Raw genomic sequence first — 16,635 nt, forward strand, 5'->3', positions numbered from 1 at the left:
CGGGGGCTTGTAAGCTGTTGTACAGGTTGTAGAGGGCGGTGCCTTCATAGCACTCCCCTATTATTGATATCCGGGCGAAAACCAGTAGACAATCGCGAGTATGGTTGCTCAGAAATACGGGAGTTTATTGGAAAATTTGGGAGTGTGATGCTGTCAAGCGGCATTCATATAAAACCTGCGGGCCGCACTAGCATTACATTTTCATATTAAGTTGCGGGCCGTGTGTCTGAGACCCCTGGTTTATACATAGCCTGAGACCCCTGGTTTATACATAGCCTGAGACCCCTGGTTTATACATAGCACAAAGCAAAAAAAAAACTCTGTATGCAGTGGTATTTCATTATGAATTTCAAAAGAGTTTTGTGGCTCCCATTGTTTTCTTTTTTCTTGCGAAACGGGTCAGAACGGCTCTTTGAGTGGTAAAGGTTGCCGACCCCTGCTTTAGACCAAAGGAACCTCACCAGTTAGTGCAGCCGATCTTTTCCCCCAAAAGTGTGAACGCAACCTAAACGTCTCAGTTTAAAAAAGGCAATCAAACATGAAGCACATCAAAATAACGTTTTGGTTATCGTGTCACGTTCTTGTTACATCCACCACATGTCATGCTGTATTTTGTCACGAAGCATTGTTTCTTTAGATGTCCCATCTCATCCTGGATGTGTAGAAGGGACCTTCTGTATTCATCAAGTGTACAATTTTGTCTTTACCGCCTCAAGTGATTGCTGTTTCTGACGGAATTTCTCTTTCCTTTGTGTTATGTTGACGTTATTTTACGTTCCACTTTGTTTCCTTTCTGTTTGTTCTGATTTATTTTGAATTATTGTCGAAGAAACACCTGATCGAAGTCCGCAAAGAGCACAGCCTTCTGGCAACCCTCACAAACCTGTCTTTCCAACGAGATCTTATCAGGCGTGGTCGCCTGTTCCTGTCGCCGTCGCTGGCCAAGCCAAGTCTGGCTTTGGCTCCCTCTCCAGCTCGTCATCCAACACGCCTTCTGCCTCTCCACTGAAGTCTGTCTGGTCCATCAACTCGGCCTCCCCCGTTAAAACAAACATTACCGGATCGCCCTCGTCTGTTAATAAGTCAGTTAGTGACGCGGCCTCCCCCATCCGCTCTTACAGAACCATCTCCTCTCCTATAAAAACTGTAGTCCAGCAGCATGCTCAGTACCCAAGCCAAGTGGCTCCGAGTCCCCTGGCGTCGCCTGCAAAAAGTGCAGCCAGGACCTCCCCTATACCCACGTCTGCAGGGGGAGCTTCTCTACTTGAGAGGACATCAATAGCCATGACACCTCCAACATCTCCCAAATCGTCTTTAAGTATGTTCAGTTCACCCCTGGCATACAAGACCGGTGTGGGGGGATCCCCCGGTCCGGCATCGTCGTCATCCTCACCAATCAAAACCGTCCCCGGCCTCTCCTCTGTTCGTTCCTTTTCCTCAGATGCGCCAGGCCCTGCAAGGAACCTCTTCTCCTCTCTGTCGTCACCTCTCAAATCCAACCCCCCTCAAAGTGCTGCAGCGCTGATCAATGGAACAGTGCCGCAAGTGCAGTACCGTTCCTCCTCCCCGACCTCTCTCCTCGCCAGCAGCCTCCAAGAAAGAATACAAGCAACCACCAACGCTGCAACCACCAGTGTCAACGCAGCATTTGATGAGGTTGAAAAAACATTCAATTCTTGCTCTGCTGGCTACGGCACCTTAAAGTCTTTGTCCTCGTCTCCTTCGTCCTCGTATCAGTCCATTAGATCCTCAGCTTCTAGTTCCCTTTACAACTCCCTAAGATCCCCTCCGAGTGCGACCTCTGCTGCAACCTCCGGCACAGTGACGGTTCCAGTGTATTCTGTTATAAACGTACTGCCAGAGCCACAGTTTAAGAAGTTGCCAGAGGTGTCCAGGTCAACTGCTGCCATTCTGTCCCCGCGAAAAGCTGTTCCCCCTGAAATGAATCCCCAGGCACAGTCATCCTTAGCAAGAACTCTTTCCCCAACCAAATCTTCCCATCTGTCCTCTGGTTTGAAGTCAAACACAACATCCCCGTTGTCATCCAGTCAGGAAATCCTAAAAGATGTCGCTGACATGAAAGAGGACCTCATAAGAATGTCAGCCCTTTTGCAGACCGACCCAAGTTCCACAGCCAATAAAATGTATCCGTCTGGTTCAGCAGCAAAGGTAGAAGACGAAGAGCCATATAGGATTGTGGAGAGAGTAAAGCAAGATCTGGTGAAAGTAAGTGAAATCCTTACTCAAGACACTGCAAAAGATTCCACAGCAAGGGGGAGCTTGGACGATATCCGCTTCTCAAAAGTACCTGTGGAACAACCACCAAGCAACTGGAGCTATCCCCCAAGATACGAGACTGTGGTCCCTCAAGCGAAAGCAAAACCAGTACAAGATAGAGACTTCAATCTCTCTAAAGTCGTCGACTACCTGGTCAACGATGTCGGGAGTAGTTCTTTCTCCAAAATGCATACGGTGGAGGAGGGGAAAAGAGAAGGGGATGGCAAAGAGAAGCAAAAACGTGTCTTGAAACCCACCATGGCAGTTCAGGAGCAAAAGCTGAAAATGCCTCCAACAACCATGCGAGCTTCACCTTCCGACAAAGAACTGAGTAAAGTAGCAGATGCACTTTTTGGTGCTGACACCGTGCTGGAATCTCCTGATGATATATCTCATGAACAAGATAAAAGTCCCCTCTCAGACAGTGGCTTTGAGACTAGAAGTGAAAGAACACCCTCTGCCCCCCAGAGTGCTGAAGGCATGGGTCCAAAGGCCCCCTTTCAGGACATCCCAGCCCCCCCGATGATCACTGAGACAAGGACAGAAGTTGTTCATGTCATCAGAAGCTATGAACCCCCTGAAGATAGCAAGCAAACTCCAATGGTGGAAGCAAATCCTATCAGATATGTTGATACTGAGTCTAAAGGGTATCATAATCAAGCTACATACCCCCCAGAGCTGAATAAGGGATATTCAGTAAAAGCTGTCCCTGATGAAGATCCTATGGGTAAAGGCATACGCTTAAAAGAGGAAACTCACATCACTACCACCACAAGGATGGTGTATCACAAACCGTCTGGAAGTGAAGCAGTCTCAGAGAGGTGCGAGGAAACGATGTCCGTTCAAGACATCATGAAGGCTTTTCAATCAGGGAAGGACCCTTCTAGGGAGCTCGCTGGACTTTTTGAGCACAAAACGAGCAATGAAGAAACATCACAAAGAGTCCTTGAAGACATCAAACCAAAGGTTGAAAGAATAATTGAGGTCCACATTGAAAAGGGCAATAAAACGGAACCGACAGAGGTCATCATCAGAGAGACCAAAAACCATTCTGAAAATGAGATGTATTACTACCCGGGAACTAGGAAAGAAGATTGGGAACCAGAGGAGCCACCTACATATCTTGACGCCTCCAGATTCAACCCCATGTCACAAGAAGATAGTCGTCCTAGCTCAGCCCAACTAATGGCCGATGAATCGTATAAAACCTTAAAATTGCTTAGCCAGCAATCTGTGGAGTACAACGAGGATGAATCATCAGAGTTTAGGGGAGGGTCTTATAATTTTGCAGAGAAAATGTTACTCTCTGATCAATTTGACCAGTCCCATCTTGACACTGAGGAACATGTTAAAGAGAGGTCTCACATCCACTCACCAGACAGAAGTGAGGGTAGATCAGGAAGTCCAAGAACAGAATATATATTTCGCTCGTCGCGAAATGTGTTTGACGCATCGGGTAGAATGGCCGGCGTTGACGACAACTTTGACACAATGACACTTCTGCAGCATTCCTCTGAACCTGGTAGCCCGAAGCAGTCAGTCTGGATGCGTGTATCAACAGATGAGACAGACAGAAAGGAGAGAGAACAACTTATGTACGAGGAAAGAGTAGACAGAACGGTAAAGGAGGCAGAGGAAAAGCTCAGTGAGGTCTCGCAGTTCTTCAGAGATAAGACAGAGCAGCTTAATGATGAACTCTCCTCGCCCGAGAAGAAGTCTCGCAGGCCAGACTTTAGAGAATCACGATCGGGGCCCAGTTCTACACACAGTAGCCCAGAGAGATCAGTGTATAGAAATGGAGCCAGTGGGGAAGAGTGGAGCAGAGAAAGACTCAGGGACAGGTTTGGCGCTAGCGAAAGAAAATGCGCCAGTTTACCCAGCAGCCCAGAGAGGAGAGTACTGCCACAGTATAGTGACTCAGATGCCAGAAAACAGGGAGATTGCAAATCAAACGCAAGTGAATTTTCAAAACCTTTTCAAATGTCTTCATCCAAAGTCAGTGCGGTGAGGCTTAAGTTCGAACAGGAGGCTCAAAAACAAGGTAGGGTTTCTCAGGTTGGCCCAAATCCAAATCCCCCTATTAGGAAGCTTCACGAAAGTAAGCTACCTGTGTACCAGGTATTTGCAGGTTCAAACATTCCAAGCACACCAGACAGTCCATTAAACCAGAGACGAGCTCTTGAAAGCGAGTCCAGGTTCTCACCCGGGCAACAATCTAGTGGAAAGACTCCGGAAGACAAGAAATTATTCAAAACATGGGAGAGCCAGGGGTATGGGACCTATAAACCTCAATCTCCTAAATTAGCTCATTCATCAGGCCACGACTCGATAAAAGATGACAATAACAGTGAGTCTCAAAGACAAGAAGCGTCAAAGAAAATCATTTACACTGAATTTGTTGTTAGAGAGAATCCAAATAGCAATGATGGTCTAAAAAAAAACTCGGAATCTCAAATTCCTGTAAGAAAGCCATCTAATTCATCAGAAAATCGCACAACCCCATTTTTAAAGTTAGATGCCTCTGTAGAATCACATGAGAAGGATGGCTCTCGTACGCCGATCTTAGCTCGAAACCCGATACATAGTAGCTTTGAATCCAACAAGTCTACTTGTGGATCGTCGGGAAAGTCCACAGACTCAGACTGTAGCCAGTCCAATATCACATGTAACGGACTTGACAGTGACCAAGTAGAGTATTTGGATCACGGAGCCCCTGTAGTTATCACTGAAGGTTTCAAAGATATCAAACCTTTACCTGTGTATGTCAGTATTCAAGTGGGTAAGCAGTATGAGAAAGAAACAGCCTCTGGGCAACTGGGAACCTACAAAAAAATAGTAAGCCATGAGAGTAGGACAGTACACGAGAGTAGGACAGTTCACGAGACCAGAGGAACGTTCTACAGTGCCAAACAAAAGCAGTCTACATCTCCACAAGGTAGCCCTGAAGACGACACTCTAGAACAAGTGACATTCATAGACAGCTCTAGAAAGAGTCCTGTTACCCCCGAGGCCCCAAGCTCAGAGAAAGTTAGCCTGGCCTCCAGAATGCCTGACTCTGTGATAGGCTCCATGACTGGTATGCCAAATCCTATCCTGGAGGAGTCTGAAGAAGAAGACGGGAAGACCTTTATCTACAGAGAGACTTTGAGGGACAAATCCAAGCAACCATCCTCAGAGAACCACAGTAAGAAACAGGGAGCAGATCCACACAAGTCCAAAGGGAAAAGAGCTCCTTACATAGAGTTTCCCCCACCCCCTCCTTTAGACACCGAGCAGTTCGCCCCTGAAAAAAGAAAGTCTTGTGCATCATCTGAGACAGAAACAGAGATGATGGAAGTAAACCTTCAAGAGGAGCATGACAAGCATCTCATAGCCGAGCCAATCATCAGGGTCCAGCCTCCATCCCCCATTCCTCCCGGAGCCGACAACAGTGATTCCAGTGATGACGAGTCCGTCTTCCATCCCATCCCTGTCAAAAGGTACACTTTCAAGATGAAAGAGGAGGGGGACAAACACTCAAAACCCAAAAGATCAGAGAAGAATGAAAATAAGGAATCTAGTGTCAATGGAGTGGTAAAGGAGGAGGATGTGGACATGGAACAAAATGGGAATGACCAATCAATCACTGACTGCTCCATTGCAACCACTGCTGAGTTTTCCCATGACACTGATGCCACTGAGATCGACTCATTAGATGGTTACGATTTCCAGGAGGATGACGATGGACTGAGCGAAGATCTAAAAACATCCAGTCTGTCCAACGACGGAAAAGCAGCTGAACGCTCATTTGGTCAGTCCAAGCTCGAAGTTATAGAGGAAGAAAAGTGTGAGGAAGGGGGAAATCATGGAACTTCTAAAACCAACCCGTCTTCATCAAAAAGCAGCGGAGAGGAAGACTTTACTGTTGAAGGAAGACACCCAGAAAGGCAGAGCTTCGATGACAACTACTTTGGCTCCCAACTTGAAGAGGAGCTGAACGCAACTTTCAAAACAGTAGCCACAAAAGGCCTCGACTTTGACCCCTGGTCCACCAAAGGAAGCGATAATGAGGGAGTTTACGATTCCAAAACCAAAGACGAAGACCCTAAGCCCTTTGGTTTGTCCGTGGAGGACAAATCGCAGGCCACAACACCCGACACAACCCCTGCTCGAACACCGACTGACGAGAGCACACCAACTAGTGAGCCTAACCCCTTCCCTTTCCACGAAGGGAAGATGTTTGAGATGACCCGCAGTGGTGCTATTGACATGAGCAAGCGGGACTTTGTTGAAGAGAGGCTTCAGTTTTTTCAGATTGGTGAGCATTCCTCTGACCCTCTAACAGGGGAAAAGGGGAGAGGGGGCAAGATCCTGGGTGTAGTTTCCGCTCAGTCAAAAACAGGGGAGAGGGCCACAATAGATGGGAAGGTGACGGTTATAGATACAACCACAGTCAACAGCAGCAGCACAACACCAGCAGCAACAGCCAAATGCAGCCCTTCACACCCTGGCAGTGACACTGGCAATGCTGGTATCGAAGTACCCTCCTGTGAAGCCATAGCTGAGACCGCATCCTCATGCACAATAACAGCCTCCAAGGTTGACCCCAAATTACGCACCCCCATTAAGATGGGCATAGCCGCCTCTATTACTGTGAAAAAAGACTCAGGGGATCTTGGGGATTTTAAAACTGAGATATCGGAGGGCCAGGTAGTGTCAGAATATATCAGCATAGAAGGCCAGTGTACAGAGAAGCAGACCAGTAAAGACACAGAGGCCAAGTCAGAGAAAAGAGATTACCCCTCTGAAAATTGCAACAACAACAATAACCTCGAGTCCTCTAGCATTCAGGCCAACTACATTCAGTGCGGCAGTGTAGTGTTCAACCTGCAGTCCTCCTCTGAGCCCACACTTCAGAAAGCAAGCAGGGTAGAGACACTGTGTTGTAGGGATTTAGAAGAGAAAGTAGATATAAGAAGTCAAGTGCAGCAGCAAAGGGAAGCAGTTAAAGACAGTGAAGTGAAGCTCCCCAGATCCAGGCTTCCAGTGAAAGCATCGGGGAGATCGTTGCACACCCAGGGAACAGCCATAGGCAAGCAGAAGCCCAAACAAGCAGTGGCAATTGAGACTAGGAAAAGAGGAGCACCAGCCATTGCCAAAGTAGAACCCAGGTCTAGAATACCAATCAAAGACATTAAAAAGAGCAGTGCCACAGCCACAGTTAGCTCACCTCAATCAGTCAGGGTTAGATCACTGCCAACAAGGCCGCTGGGTACAGAAAGATCAGCCATTAAGTTGCCCTCAAGGTTACCATTGAAGGATAGGCCTCAGGTCAGCAAGGTCTCGAGCCAGAGGGCGTCCAGACAGGAGAAGCCTAGCGAGGTTTGCAAGCGCACCATTGAATACTTTAAAGACATTAGCGGAGAGACAATAAAGTTGGTGGACCGGCTGTCTGACGAAGAGAAGCAGAAGCAGACAGATCAGTCGGAGGAAGACAGCACCTCCCGGAGCACGTCTCTGTCAGACACCTCGCAGCCTTCTCAACCTTCCCAGCCCTCCCACTCGTCCAGGTCTGGTAGAGGTTCGAGGGCTGAGGCCGGGGCCCCGTCCGTAGGGGCAAAGGTGGCGACGACGGACAGGGCCTCTGGCAGTCAGAGGAGCAGGAGGAGTAGGCGGACTGGTGGGAAGGAGGGCAGTCAGGGACTCGCAGGGTCTCGAACACCTCCCATCGCAGAGATCAAGCCTAGTTTGTAAAACTTTCACACTATAAAATACATTCTATATATTGAGCTATTTCACTTTTAGTTGCATGACATGTTGTGGTCGTTGAATTGATTGACTGGAATGCCTGTGGCGTGTTTATTCTATATTTCCCGTAGGACAGTAGCTGTCTTTGAACCATTGTCATGGATGTACTGTGTCCTGTATCGTCTCCGTTGCAAGATTCCTTTCCCTCTGTTCCCCTTTCCCCCCCCCAACCTTGTGTGACCTGTAGATTAGTGACCGGTACAACCTGGTTTGTCTTGTCTCTGTTCAGGGCGAGGCTGGAGTCTTATCCATACAGTAGAATTTGCAAAGAATACAGAATAGCGCATGTCCACATACTAGATTGGAACATAGAGCCTTTTCCATTCTAGATTTGTAGAACTACTGTGTAAGAGTCATGGTTTGTTTGGTGTGTTTCTCATGACAGTTAATGCCTGCTTAAAGGTTGCATACCACAAATAGTCATAGACCACCACATGTATAGTGACAGTGCCTTTTCTTGCCATCCTTGAAATTAACACCAATGCTTTATATATTTAATAACCATTGAAATGCTGTTAAGTCATAACTGCATTCGTCCCAAATGCTCGATTACTGATGGGAAAAAGTGGCCAGAAAAGGAAACTTGTATGTGTTTAGTTTTCTCTCTGATAAATGGCAAGAGGAAAATGCAAAGTATTCATGTCTTCCTGTCCTCCTGTCTCTCCAGGTCCCCAAAGCCCTTGTGAGCGAACGGATTTGCGTATGGCCATCGTAGCAGATCACCTGGGGCTCAGCTGGACAGGTAAGAACATTGATTCAATGAACTCCTGGTGCCTCGTCCACCAATGCAGTTTTGAACGAGGTCAAAACATTGGCATTATCAAGCTGTGTCTCTGCAATCTCCTAAAGTAGTTTTCTATCGAGATTACAGTAGCTGTGTTTCAAGTTTTTTTAGGGAGTGGTCATCATCCAGTAGCTTTTATCTACCTCTTCATGCGCGGTAGTTTAAATGTCATCCATCCATCATCTTTCGCTTATCCGAGGTCGGGTCGCGGGGGCAACAGCCTAAGCAGGGAAACCCAGACTTCCCTCTCCCAAGCCACTTCGTCTAGCTCTTCCCAGGCCAGCCGGGAGACATAGTCTTCCCAACGTGTCCTGGGTCTTCCCCGTGGCCTCCTACCAGTTGGACGTGCCCTAAACACCTCCCTAGGGAGGCGTTCGGGTGGCATCCTGACCAGATGCCCGAACCACCTCATCTGGCTCCTCTCGATGTGAAGGAGCAGCGGCTTTACTTTGAGTTCCTCCCGGATGGCAGAGCTTCTCACCCGATCTCTAAATGTCAATAGGTTTGAAACTTGCACTACTGTTGTTTCCAATGAACTCATTATCAATCAATCAATCAATGTTTACTTATATAGCCCTAAATCACTAGTGTCTCAAAGGGCTGCACAAACCACCACAACATCCTCGGTAGGCCCACATAAGGGCAAGGAAAACTCACACCCAGTGGGACGTCGGTGACAATGATGACTATGAGAACCTTGGAGAGGAGGAAAGCAATGGATGTCGAGCGGGTCTAACATGATACTGTGAAAGTTCAATCCACAATGGATCCAACACAGTCGCGAGAGTCCAGTCCAAAGCGGATCCAACACAGCAGTGAGAGTCCCGTTCACAGCGGAGCCAGCAGGAAACCATCCCAAGCGGAGGCGGATCAGCAGCGCAGAGATGTCCCCAGCCGATACACAGGCGAGCAGTACATGGCCACCGGATCGGACCGGACCCCCTCCACAAGGGAGAGTGGGACATAGAAGAAAAAGAAAAGAAACGGCAGATCAACTGGTCTAAAAAGGGAGTCTATTTAAAGGCTAGAGTATACAGATGAGTTTTAAGGTGAGACTTAAATGCTTCTACTGAGGTGGCATCTCGAACTGTTACCGGGAGGGCATTCCAGAGTACTGGAGCCCGAAATGAAAACGCTCTATAGCCCGCAGACTTTTTTTGGGCTTTGGGAATCACTAACAAGCCGGAGTCCTTTGAACGCAGATTTCTTGCCGGGACATATGGTACAATACAATCGGCAAGATAGGATGGAGCTAGACCGTGTAGTATTTTATACGTAAGTAGTAAAACCTAAAAGTCACATCTTAAGTGCACAGGAAGCCAGTGCAGGTGAGCCAGTATAGGTATATATGTATGTATATATGTATATAAAGGTACTGTATATACAGTACAGGTATATATGTATGTATATATGTATATAAAGGTATATACAGTATAGGTATATATGTATGTATATATGTATATAAAGGTATATACAGTATAGGTATATATGTATGTATATATGTATATAAAGGTATATACAGTACAGGCGTAAATTGATCAAACTTTCTTGTTCTTGTCAAAAGTCTAGCAGACGCATTTTGTACCAACTGTAATCTTTTAATGCTAGACATGGGGAGACCCGAAAATAATACGTTACAGTAATCGAGGCGAGACGTAACAAAAGCATGGATAATGATCTCAGCGTCTTTAGTGGACAGAATGGAGCGAATTTTAGCGATATTACGGAGATGAAAGAAGGTCGTTTTAGTAACGCTTTTAATGTGTGCCTCAAAGGAGAGAGTTGGGTCGAAGATAATACCCAGATTTTTTACCGTGTCGCCTTGTTTAATTGTTTGGTTGTCAAATGTTAGAGTTGTATCATTAGTGGTGTTGATGTTGTTTGCAACTTACCGCTTTTTTTATTCTGCTCTGTTGTTTGCAATATGCAGAGGTGGGTAGAGTAGCCAGAAAATTGTACTCAAGTAAGAGTACTGTTACTTTAGAGATTTATTATGAATGAAATATGAATGAATGAATGAATGAAATAAGTTTATTTCGGTCATATAATCAATCAAATCAAATCAATCAACCATTGTGTGTGATCAGTTTTACAGTGCATGTTATATGTATACAATTATGCACATTTACACACGAAAGAAAAGAAAAAGAATGACCAAAAAAGGAATAGACTGAAGCCAAAGCTTATATTTGCCTATCCTATACCTTCACAGAAAATTAGATTGCCTGGAACATCAACATAAAAAAATAAATAAATCAAAAATCAATGGGATGAAAGTAATTGTGACTATATTTTATTTTTTTCAATTATTTCACCTTTCAATGTTTTCTTAAACCTTCCCAAAGAATTGCATGTCTTCAGCTCATCACTGAGCTTGTTCCACCGTTTAACTCCTAAAACTGTAATACATTTGTATTTTATATTTGTTCTCGCTTTACCCATTTCAAAAATCGATATCCCCCGTAAATTATAGTTTTCTCCTCTTAAATGAAATAGCCTGAGAATACAAGCTGGAAGGCTGTTGTTTTTTACTCGAAACATAATTAAGGTCCGCCCTGCCCATGGCAAAGGACTCCACAGGAGTCCTTTGCCATGGGCAAGGACCCTATTGAATCTGCTGTGTTTTATTATTATTATTATTATTCTTTCTTTCTTTCTTCCGCACCTATGCGCTGTAATTTGACCCCCTTAACATGCTTCAAAACTCACCAAATTTGACACACACATCGGCCTCGCATGCCTTCCCAAGTTATTAGGCAGCCAAACCAGAAAAATCAAAATTGCGCGCTAGCGCCCCCTAGGACGAAAAAAAAAAAACAGACTGCTTGTAACTTCCGTTAGGAATGTCGTAGAGACATGAAACAAAAACCTCTATGTAGGTCTGACTTAGAACTACATTTCCAATAAATGACGTCTATACATAATAATCAACAGAAATTTTGCAAAAACTCATTCAAAGCAAAATTTTCGCATAAAATGCTATTTTTGCCTCTTTGAGCTGTAATTTGACCCCCTTAAAATGCTTCAAAACTCACCAAACTTGGCACACACATCAGGACTGGCAGAAATTGCGATCTAGTGAAAAAACCAAACCTTAAAACTCAAAATTGCGCTCTATTGCAATTTTTGAATAAAACACAGAAAAAACTGCTCCTAGGAAGAGGAAACAGATAAAACTGCTTGTAACTTCTGGTAGGAATGTCGGACAGACATGAAACAAAAACCTCAATGTAGGTCTCACTTAGACCTACATTTTGATAATCGGCATCTTTCAGTTAAAATCAACAGGAAGTTAAAAATTACCCCTTCAAAATAAAAGTTTTGTAAAAAGCCGTCACCTTTTTCAAACGTCAACTCCTCCCAGTGCGTTTGTCGTTTAGACAAAACGGCTTGTAACTTCTGTTAGGAATGTCGTACAGACATGAAACAAAGACCTTTATGTAGGTCTGACTTAGACCAGGGCTTGGCAGCGGCCAAAGGCGGACCCGACCAACGCTGCTTGCAGCTTTAATTTCCATTGTTTTTAAAAACACAATGTCGGAAAATTTTAACACATTTGAACTCATAAATAATGGATTGGTATGTTCATAGTAGCAGGCTTTGTGTATTATTCTAATGACCCTTTTTTGAAGTTTTATGATTGGGTCTATGTTTGTTTTATAAACATTTCCCCAAATTTCAACACAATACGTTAAATATGGAAAAATAAAAGAATAATACAACATATGCAGGCATGTCTTATTCAGCAGGTGTCTTACTTTATAAAGAATAGCAATAGATTTGGATATTTTTCCTTTTATATATTCAATATGCGGTTTCCAACACAGTTTATGATCAATTATTATTCCCAAGAATTTAGTTTCATATACTCTATCAATTTCCACATGATTTAACTTTAATTTTGCTTCACAATTTGTCCTTGCACCACTAAACACCATAAATTTAGTTTTCATATCATTTAATGATAACTTATTGATATCAAACCATTTTTTTAGTTGAATTAACTCAACCTCTATTATCCTCAACACTTCAAGTCTTCTCCAGAACAATATACATTGGTATCATCTGCAAACATAATACATTTCAATTTATTAGATACTGAACAAATATCATTTAGGTAGGGTATAAATAACTTAGGTCCCAATACCGAGCCTTGTGGAACACCACAAGTTACTCTTCTTGGCTGTGATTTAATCTTATTAATTTCCACATATTGAGATCTGTTACTTAAATAACTACTTAACCACTGTTGCGAAACACCTCTTATGCCATATTTTTCCAATTTCTGCGGAAGTAAGGAATGATCGATTGTGTTGTATTACTCAAGTAAAAGTAAGGAGTAGTCACCCAAATTTTTACTTGAGTAAAAGTAAAAAGTATGTTGTGAAAAAACTACTCAAGTACTGAGTAACTGATGAGTAACCTGTTTGTTTAATTAATACGGCAACAAATAATGCTCAAAAACATTAAAAATAGCAATGAGCAAATTCATAGCCAGGAATATCTCTTAAGCAACTAAAACAATAATATATATTAAATAATAAATCATGAAAATAAAAAAATTTAAGGCAAATTGAGCCACAATAACTCAACAGCACCATAGGCTCAGTTGGCATTCATCGATTGATTGATTGATTGAAACTTTTATTAGTAGATTGCACAGTACAGTACATATTCCGTACAATTGACCACTAAATGGTAACACCCCAATAAGTTTTTCAACGTTAATCAATTACTTAATAAATGACCAAGTCGAGGTGATCTACCTCATATATATATATATATATATATATATATATATATATATATATATATATATATATATATATATATATATATATATATATATATATATATATATATATATATATATATATATATATATAATTTATAGTTATTTATTTTGCCGTTTTTGTTGACATGTTAAAGGTGTGTTAATGAATATACATGCATGTTTAACATATAGATTCCTATCTTTCATGAAGACAAGAATATAAGTTGGTGTATTACCTGATTCTGATGACTTGCATTGATTGGAATCAGACGTCCAGGTTTTCAAATGGAGGAGAAAAAAAGTTCCTCTTTTCTGTCTAATACCACATGAAAGTCGTTGGTTTTTGGCATCTTCCATATTCGTTTTTATACACTTTACAATAAATACATTGGCGGCAAACTCCGTAGTTATCTAGCTCGTATGCTCTGGCTTTCGGAGACTCTTATTTTGTTAGCGCACTGAGCGCAGGCGCGGTGGAGCGGAACTTTTATTTTGAAGACAGGAACTGTGCGATCAGTCTTTAGGCTTTTGACGGGAAGTACGGTTGAAGTAAAAAGTGTCTTTTTTCTTTTACACTTTTGATTGATTGATTGAAACTTTTATTAGTAGATCAATCAATCAATCAATGTTTATTTATATAGCCCCAAATCACAAATGTCTCAAAGGACTGCACAAATCATTACGACTACAACATCCTCGGAAGAACCCACAAAAGGGCAAGGAAAACTCACACCCGTGGGCAGGGAGAATTCACATCCAGTGGGACGCCAGTGACAATGTTGACTATGAGAAACCTTGGAGAGGACCTCAGATGTGGGCAACCCCCCCCCCCCCTCTAGGGGACCGAAAGCAATGGATGTCGAGCGGGTCTAACATGATACTGTGAAAGTTCAATCCATAGTGGCTCCAACACAGCCGCGAGAGTTCAGTTCAAGCGGATCCAAGACAGCAGCGAGAGTCCCGTCCACAGGAAACCATCTCAAGCGGAGGCGGATCAGCAGCGTAGAGATGTCCCCAACCGATACAGGCGAGCGGTCCATCCTAGGTCTCGACTCTGGACAGCCAGTACTTCATCCATGGTCATCGGACCGGACCCCCTCCAGAAGGGAGGGGGGGACATAGGAGAAAGAAAAGAAGCGGCAGATCAACTGGTCTAAAAAGGAGGTCTATTTAAAGGCTAGAGTATACAGATGAGTTTTAAGGTGAGACTTAAATGCTTCTACTGAGGTAGCATCTTGAACTGTTACCGGGAGGGCATTCCAGAGTACTGGAGCCCGAACGGAAAACGCTCTATAGCCTGCAGACTTTTTTTGGGCTCTAGGAATCACTAATAAGCCGGAGTCTTTTGAACGCAGATTTCTTGCCGGGACATATGGTACAATACAATCGGCAAGATAGGATGGAGCTAGACCGTGTAGTATTTTATACGTAAGTAGTAAAACCTTAAAGTCACATCTTAAGTGAACAGGAAGCCAGTGCAGGTGAGCCAGTATAGGTATATATGTATGTATATATGTATATAAAGGTATATACAGTACAGGCGTAATGTGATCAAACTTTCTTGTTCTTGTCAAAAGTCTAGCAGCCGCATTTTGTACCAACTGTAATCTTTTAATGCTAGACATGGGGAGACCCGAAAATAATACGTTACAGTAATCGAGACGAGACGTAACAAACGCATGGATAATGATCTTGGCGTCTTTAGTGGACAAAATGGAGCGAATTTTAGCGATATTGCGGAGATGAAAGAAGGCCGTTTTAGTAACGCTTTTAATGTGTGACTCAAAGGAGAGAGTTGGGTCGAAGATAATACCCAGATTTTTTACAGAGTCACCTTGTTTTATTATTTGGTTGTCAAATGTTAAAGTTGTATTATTAAGTAGAGGTCGGTGTCTAGCAGGACCGATAATCAGCATTTCCGTTTTTTTGGCATTAAGTTGCAAAAAGTTAGCGGACATCCATTGTTTAATTTCATTAAGACACGCTTCCAACTGACTACAGTCCGGCGTGTTGGTTAGCTTTAGGGGCATGTAGAGTTGGGTGTCATCAGCATAACAGTGAAAGCTAATACCGTATTTGCGTAAGATTGCACAGTACAGTACATATTCCGTACAATTGACCACTAAATGGTAACACCCCAATGAGTTTTTCAACGTTTTTAAGTCGGATTCGACGTGTGAAGGTCACGTGACCGCCTGGTTTTGTTTGATTGGTCCAACGTCACCAGTGACTGCATTTGATTGGTGAAACGCAGGCATGCGTAGATTCTACTTAGAATGCGTGTCTGACAAAATCAAAACAAACTTTGTGCATTAACAGATCGATAAAAAAAAAAAAGTAGCGAGTAGCGAGCTGAATGTAGATAAATGGAGCGGAGTAAAAGTAGCGTTTATTCTCTATAAATATGCTCAAGTAAAAGTAAAAGTATGTTGCATAAAAACTACTCTTAGAAGTACAATTTATCCCAAAAGTTACTCAAGTAGATGTAACGGAGTAAATGTAGCGCGTTACTACCCACCTCTGGTGCCGCCCATGAGAAATGATTAAAATTTTTTTTTAAATTTAGTTAAAAATTCAGTCATCCAGTATACCGAAAATATTGTTTGAGTAAAATAAAATTGGAAAAGTATATGGATGAGAAGACATAATAATAATTTCAAAGCATAGACAGCGCCCAGCAGACCGAAGAGGACTTTGGAATCCTTTCAGGGTTTGTTCTGATTGGCCTCCTGCCGTCTCATTAGATCCAACATGAACAATGTACTTAAATGTATAATAGTATTTAAATTATTCACGTGTGAATAATGCTGTATAATTGACCTTTATTTATATTATTCACATGTAAAAAATACCCAAGTGTTTATTGTCTATTGTGAGCGAACTGTGGTGCTGAATTTCCCCCAGGGATCAATAAAGTACTTTCTATCCATCCATCTATCTCTCAATGAGCCGAGTAACCGAAAAAGGGAAGATGAGCGGGTTAACGATGTCTACAACTTTGCCTCTCAAATAG

The 16,635-nt window shown here is 43.2% G+C and overlaps 1 protein-coding gene across 19 annotated transcripts in view; it reads left to right on the forward strand.

The window, feature by feature from the left end:
* LOC133559700 (ankyrin-3-like) overlaps positions 1-16,635 on the forward strand; it is a 289,963-nt gene that overhangs the window by 221,201 nt on the left and 52,127 nt on the right. For all 19 annotated transcript variants that reach the window (XR_009808252.1, XR_009808253.1, XR_009808254.1 and 16 more), the window contains 2 exons: positions 830-8,002; positions 8,732-8,806. Coding sequence is in view for 16 of the 19 variants with exons in the window: in XM_061911726.1 (XP_061767710.1) it covers positions 830-8,002; positions 8,732-8,806 (7,248 nt within the window). In the remaining 3 variants the exon portion in view is untranslated. The remainder of the gene's footprint in view (positions 1-829; positions 8,003-8,731; positions 8,807-16,635) is intronic.

The sequence above is a fragment of the Nerophis ophidion genome, linkage group LG09 (assembly GCF_033978795.1).
Source record: "Nerophis ophidion isolate RoL-2023_Sa linkage group LG09, RoL_Noph_v1.0, whole genome shotgun sequence".
In the NCBI taxonomy this organism is placed as follows: domain Eukaryota; kingdom Metazoa; phylum Chordata; class Actinopteri; order Syngnathiformes; family Syngnathidae; genus Nerophis; species Nerophis ophidion.